Here is a 7,293-nt window from a genome sequence, read left to right as displayed (position 1 = left end):
CACTGTGTGTGATCTGAGCCCAGGCTTGTGGCTCAAACACCTATCCGAATGCCCAGGGTTTGATGAGATCTTGGAAAGAGATTCTCGGGCATCTTCTTGTCTGTATGCTTTATTCTTTTGATTCAGGGTCTTACCATATGTTTAGCCTAGTCACCAATCACAATCCCTTTGACTCTGTCTCCTGAGTGCTGGGATCAGAGATGTGTCACCACACCCAGACATCTCTCACACTTTAAAAGGGTTTCAAAGCACATTGCAAATTGTCCCTTGTTGTCTGAGGGGGCTTGGTTCCAGGATCCCATCAATATTGAAATTCAAGTCCTTTACATACAAAGGCACAATTATATAATAATGAACACAACCCATGTATGTCCTCTCGTGCTTTAAATCATCTCTGGATTACGTGTAGCACTGACTACCATGTGCAAGCTATGTAAAGCTGTTATACAATATTGTCTAGGGAATCGCAAGGAAAATAGCCTGTACAAATTCAGCACAAAAGTATTTCCATCTGTGGTGGGTTGAATCATTTAGGTGAAACTTAGGACAAGGAAATGCCTCTGGCGAGACCTTTTTTCTCCAAGTCTTTTTTCTCCAAGTCAGTTTTTTTTTTTTTCCTTCTTCTCATTCCGTTACACCGCTCCTGAAGATGGCAGGCTGTGGAGAAGTCAGGAATGGGTGAGTTTGCTGCTGGTGGCCAAGATTTATATTGAGTTTACCACAGCGATCTCATCCTCCTGAGAATATTCTCCAGGAAACCAAAACTTGGCTGAGTTCTCTGAAATGTCCTGGACTTATTTTTCACACGGAGAAGTCATGCTCACAGAAACTCCGGGTCTCTTTCAAAGGCACCTGCCACAGATGAGTCACAGAGTGTGCACCGCTGGCTCCAGGTGTTCCGGGCCCTCTGTGCAGCTCTTCCTTTTCTGCACCACGAAGGATGTGCCAGTCCAGGTGTGGCAACTGCGCGGGGTGCCCACTGCGGGAGTACAAAGGACTTTTGTGCCAGGACGGCACCACCCCCAGCAGGCCCCTCCCTGCTCACAGAACAGCCTTTACCTGCGGATGGTCACCTGCCAGCAGTCCCTCCTGCATCTTTGCTGGCTCCTCTTTCAATGGGTCACAAGGGGAGAGGCTTCTTGAAGGTGCAGTGAAGAGCAGCAGCGACGGGGGCCCAGCATTACTACCACGGGTCCCCTCCCTCGGGGCTGATCATTAACTCAAAGGCATTATAAGGAGTGAGCAGACCCGGGGAGCCAGTGAGCCAGAGGGACTCCTCGCCACCGCCATGGACATTAGCACCTTGAGCCCCGCGGTCACCACCACAGATTCACCCATACCGTCCTATGAGCGCATTCGCAATGCGGCTGACATTTCAGTCATTGTCATCTACTTCGTGGTGGTCATGGCTGTCGGGCTTTGGGTATGTGCGGGTCCTGGGACATAGACTGAAGGGGCCAGGGCTACTGTGTGGTATGAGCGGGTGCACAGAGATGCCATGGTTTCACTGAACCACGAAAGACCAAGATGGGCTTATAGGTCTAGAGAAGGGAGTGGGAATGTCCCTGAATGCTGGGGAGGAGTTCAGAGCGTTCGTGTGTGTAAGAAAGTGGAGGGTCCCAAAGAAAGGTTCAGGAATATCCTGAGTTGGCTGTGTGGGGGGATTCAGAGGACCATAGAGTCTAGGATAGAAGGTAAGGGACAGGTCTTGACCTCTTTCTTTGCTCATATTCTCACTCTTCCCACTCCTCCACTGGACTTTGGGAGCTCAGCCCCGTGCTCTGCTGCGGTCTCTGAGTCTGTTTCATCAGTCTGTTGATGAAGGTTCTATAGTGACATTTAAGATAGTCATTAATATGATTGCAGGGCAAGGTCAGTTCGGGCACCCTCTCCTCTATTGCTTAAGGATTTAGCTGGGATCATCCCTGTAGATTCCTGGGAATTTCTCTAGTGCCATATTTCTTGCTAACTCCATAATGACTCCCTCAATCAAAGTATCTCTTTCCTTGCTCTCATCTCTGTCCTTCCTCCATCTCAGCTATCCCATTCCCTCAAGTTCTCCTCCCCCTCTACTTCTCCCTCCTCTTCCCATTCTGCCCTCACTTCTCTCCCCACCCCCATGCTCCCAGTTTTGTCAGGCAATCTTGTCTATTTTGCCCTTTCCATGTGGATCTATGTATGTTTTTCTTAGGGTTCACATTGTTACTTAGCTTCTCACCCACCAAAACAGTTTACCTAAGCTAACGGGAGCTTATCAACTCCAGCCGGAGAGAAAAGAAACCAGCAGAGGACCAAACTAGACCCTCTGAATGGGGGTGAGAGTTGTATGAATGGGGCAGATTGTAGGGCCACGTTTTGGGAACCGATTCTCTTTGGATGGTTGCCTTATTCAGCCTAGATATAATAGGGAGGGCCTTGGACCTTCTCCAAAGCACTCTGAGGAGTGGATGGGGGGGGCAGTAGGTGGAGAAATGGGAGGATGGGGGAGTGAGAACTGGGATTGGTATGTAAAATAAAAAAGTTTGTTTTCTTTTTAAAAAATAAATTAAAAATTTTTTAAAGAAGAATTTAAGGGACAGGAAAAGGGACTGCTAGGAGCTGCAGGGAGGGGCGCAGGGCAGGTGGGTACTGTCCTACCTCCAAAGAATCCAGTTTCCAATGGGAAAGAAACAATTTAGAGCCAGAACAGTGCAGCCTCTGCGTAGCAGGTGCGTGAGGCAGCCTATGGCTGAGCAGTGCCCCCTCCTGGGGAAGGGTTAGTGATGTATGGTGGGATTCTAGAGGACCTCTGGGGTTAGCCATGAGGAAGGAATCAGTGAGCAGAGTGGCCTGGTCCTGGGGAGACGGAAATACATGTGTCTCCTCTTGGGACGCAGGGGACACACCAAACCAGAGAAACTTGTTCTTCAAAGCCTGGAACTTGGAAAGTTCATTTATGATGCTGGATACCTAACCGCCAGACAGAGTGTGCGAGGTTTTCACCCAGCTTTAAAGGTTGAATTTGCTGTGGTGGCCGCTGTGACAGCAGGTGTCCTGTTGGGCTCTTGAGTTACGAAAGGATGGTCGGCATTAGCCTTTTTATAGACATAGCTGTATCAGGGGAGGATGGAAGGGAGCATGGGCTCTTTTGTTTTGGAATTGTAGAAACCACATGTAACAGAAGAACTTCTGGGTGTCACTCTTGGGTCAATGCGGCTGACTCTTCATCACTACACCAGTCTTTCTACCAGAAGCAGGTGTCTAGAATACTCACCTTTAGTACTTGTTCTCATACAGATGAACTAGATGATGAAGAACGAACTCCCCCTGCCAGCCTCAGTTTATCCTAGTATAAAATGGGCATGTTCTTAGGATCCCCTTCCCCAAATACTGTGATGTGAATCTGAGAGGTCTTTATGATTCTAGGAAATTTTTTTCAGGTGTCTTGATCCTTGCCTTGACACCAGGCCCTCAAGCATGGTGCTTGCTTTCTGCCTCTCCCTTCCAGTTCAGACTGGCAGATGTCGGAGCCAAGATGCGAGTCTGCCATTTGCTAGTTACACCGCCCCCTTTCCAGGCCCTGATCATCTCGCTGCTCTGAGCCAGACTCATTTTAGCCCCCTCCAAGTCCTGCGAGTGTTTACAATTTTTATGGTGTTTGCACTTTTGAAATATCTGTGAACCAGGGTCACTTGTCCTGTTAAAATGCTACTTAATGAGCTGTTAGTATTTGTCTATGTTTAATCTTCTCCTATTAGCCAGTGCTTCTGGACCTTGCTCATTTGACACGATGGATGTCTTCCAGTTAACACTCCTCTTTATCCTACTGAGGTGTTAAGGCTTGAATTAGGGATGGGCATTCTGGTCTCTGAATGGTTTCTGGGCTGCACAGACGCACTCTAGCCCACTGTGCGCCTCGGCTTAGAAAATCACCCGCAGCTACTGTTCTTCATCTCCATCCCCATCCATGCCAACATTGCCTGTGTGGGCTCTGTATTCTTTCTACATTGTTCTTCACTGATTATCTTTGGGCCTTGTCCTATTTCCTGTTTGCTATTTATTTCCCTTTTCTTCACTATTTCTCGTTGCTTCTTCAGGGGGTTTTATATACATCTAAGTTGAATTGCTGACCTTATTCTTACTGGAAGATGCTACCAACCCAAACCAGAACTGTTAAAAACTATGATAAATGGCCAAATCTTGACCCGTAGCCCACTTTTGTATGGCTCATAAACTAGGAATAAATGCTACACTGTCATTGTGAGTTACAAATGTAATAGAATAAGGCAAAATAAAAATAACATGCGGCAGAGAACCCATAAAATATGAAGTACCCAATATCAAACCCAAGTTCTTCTTTTTAAAAATTTATTATTATTATTATTAATTTATATTTTATGTGTACAGGTGTGCTGCCTGCATGCATGTCTATGTGCCACACATGTACAGTGTCTTATGAGTTCATAAGAGGGTGTCAGGTCACCTTGAACTGAAGTTATAGATAATTGTGAGTTGCCACGTGAGTGCTGGGAATTGAACCTTTGTCCTCTGGAAGAAATCAGTGCTTTTGACCTCTGAGTCATCTCCTCAGCCCTCAAAACCATTTTATTTTGGCCTAATCAGATGATTGCTTGTCATTAAGACCCTTGCTGTTTGCATCAGTAGGGTCATTGCTGCCTGAGTTGGAATGGCCTTTGAGTTATTAGCATCGTTGACTTCTTGGGTTGGCATGGCCCCAGGGAGTCCAACCTTTGCCTTTTATTAATGAGGGTCGGAATGGGTAGCCGGAAGTCATTCAGACAAATCGGCACCAGACAACTAGAACTCAGAGCCTATGACACAAAACCAATGCTAGCCTTCCTTTCTCCTCCCTCAAGACACTGCCCTTCCTGGAAACCCTCTTCTCTGTCCCTGCTCCGTCACTGAGTGAGAGTGTCCAGATGCTCTCATGTCCCCCTTTCCTCACGTGCGCATGAAGATGACCTAAAGTTACTGAGTCCAGTCCTCTTCATTTTGTTCTCACACATCTCTCCACTGGACATTTGAGAAAATAGTTTTCACAAGTTACCAACAGCTTTACCTAGAACATTCCAGCGGAAACTCTCCCCTGGGACCCAGTTTCCATCTCTGGACAGTCCTGGAAGAGAAGAAATCCTCCCAGTATCAAGTTCAAGCCACTTGTCCTCAGTTTCTTGTATTTCATCTGACTGTGACCTATGTAGGCTGCTCTGGACATGACTGTCCCATTTCATGTATCAGGAAACTGTAAGCCACACCTGGATCTTCTCTCTGAGGACCCAACACCCTAGTTTCCTTCCTTCCTTCCTTCCTTCCTTCCTTCCTTCCTTCCTTCCTTTCTTCTTTCTTTCTTTCCTTCCTTCCTTCTTTCCTTTCTTCTTTCCTTCCTTCCTTCCTTCTTTCCTTTCTTCTTTCCTTTCTTCTTTCCTTCCTTCCTTCCTTCCTTTCTTCTTTCCTTCCTTCCTTCCTTTCCTTCCTTCCTTCCTTTCTTTCTTCTTTCTTTCCTTCCTTCCTTTCTTCCTTCCTTCCTTCCTTTTTTCTTTCTTTCTTTCCTTCCTTCCTTCCTTCCTTCCTTCCTTCCTTTCTTTTTTCCTTCTTTCTTTCTTGTGCATGTGTGTTCTCTACACAGCCCTGGCTGTCTCAGAACTCACTCTGTAGGTCAGGCTGGCCACAGACTCACAGAGATTCACTGCCTCTGCCTCTGTTGCCGAGCACAATCTACTTCATGGCTTGATGGGGCAGATAACACCCAGCTCATGAGTGATTTGGTGGACAACTGTCAAGCATTCAGTTTCCATTAAGGGCCGAGAGCAGGCCGAGAGCTGTCTCTCAAAGGGAGAATAGTTGTCTGCAGATAATCATAATGCCTTTCTTCAAAATCCCAGGGGCTCTTCTGTGATTCTCACATGGGAGCTTACCAAACAGCATCCCTATCTGCCATTGACCCCTCAAGTACCATTGGGTCTGCTGGACCATACGGTCCAAGTGGTACAGCAGCCTGCACAGCACACCTGTTGAGCCATCTCCTTGTTCCAGGCTCCACTCAAAGCTCGCAATTTTCAAAGCTTGAGTAGATGGACCAGAGCAACACACCCAAGTGAGGAATGTGCTGTCAACAGAACCTACATAGGCCTATTAAGCATCGTGCTTCTTTCTCGGTTATGGGTGGGGCCAGGTACAATAACTTAATCTTTCACCTTAGAAAAGGGTTATCTCTACATGCCCCGTACCCCTGGACTCTTGGAAATTTCATTGAGATAGAGGCCTCTTGAATTTTGGTTGGACATTCTACATCCTCTGATGTACATATGCCTTATCAATATGGGTCCATTGAGCATCATGTGATAATAGAGTATATCAGTGTGATATTTTATAGAAAAGATGGATGATCAAGATCTCCCTGAACTAAGTTATGATTCAACAGTGCTGAGGGCTGTGCAGATGGTGGAGATCCTTTGGGACTGGAGACTAGTGTGAGATTTTTGGAAAGAATGTGACTGTTTTCTGCCCTTGTCCCAAGAATCAGCCTGAGACTAAATTGAAAAAAAAAAAGGTAATGTAATTTGGTTCAGAGAGGAAATTTCAAGCCATCCCGATATCGACTCTGATGTTCCGATGTTTGTTGGCCATCACTCTTATGCAGGTCTACATTTTAAAGGAGCAAGCAGGGCAAAAAGAAATACAACATGTGCAGTTTAAGTGAAAAGGAGCACCAGGAAATTCAATGCTGCAGCCAAGTCCTGTTCTGAAAGAGATAAGGAGAGGCTAATATAATATGGATGCTAATAAAATATAGTAACATAAAGCAAAACAAACAAATCAGAATAGGACAGAACAACCACCAAGAAAAGGCCAAAGAAAAAGCACACAAAACGCACATGGACATAAAAGCACACAGGGATCCCCTAAAAACACAAAACTGGAAGACACAATACGTAAGCAAAGGACCTGTGGGTAGAAAAATGCCTGACATAACATTGTGAGACCAAGACTGTCCAAACTTGCCCCTGAGCTCATTCTGTGTTGGCATCCACTGCTGGGCATGGCTCTGCCCTTAAGAGTGGTTTGTTTCCCCAGTGAGACCCCCTTGGAGGAAGCTAATTGTTCATTTGCAGGTGGCTATCAGCTGTAGACAGCTTCTGGGGTAGGGGTGGGGGCGTGTGTCCACTCCTCCTTTCAGCTCCAGGGCCATCTGCTGCAGACCTGTGCAGGTCGTGTGCGCTGCCTCAGGCTTGTGAGTTCCTGTGTGTGCCAGCCTTGTGTCTAGAAGGTATCGAGGGCCAGCAGAGTCCACTT

The 7,293-nt window shown here is 46.5% G+C and overlaps 1 protein-coding gene across 1 annotated transcript in view; it reads left to right on the top strand.

Annotated features, from left to right (window-relative positions):
• Positions 1-1,044: 1,044 nt before the first annotated feature.
• The window catches only part of LOC142832604 (sodium/glucose cotransporter 1-like), a 60,133-nt gene continuing 53,884 nt past the window's right edge, over positions 1,045-7,293 (top strand). The window contains exon 1 of the mRNA XM_075943163.1: positions 1,045-1,423. Coding sequence (XP_075799278.1) covers positions 1,289-1,423 — 135 coding nt within the window. The 5' untranslated portion in view covers positions 1,045-1,288. The remainder of the gene's footprint in view (positions 1,424-7,293) is intronic.

This window comes from Microtus pennsylvanicus, chromosome 12 (genome assembly GCF_037038515.1).
Source record: "Microtus pennsylvanicus isolate mMicPen1 chromosome 12, mMicPen1.hap1, whole genome shotgun sequence".
NCBI lineage: Eukaryota > Metazoa > Chordata > Mammalia > Rodentia > Cricetidae > Microtus > Microtus pennsylvanicus.
Note: the sequence above shows the minus strand (reverse complement) of the source record. Positions and strands in the feature narration are given on the sequence as shown.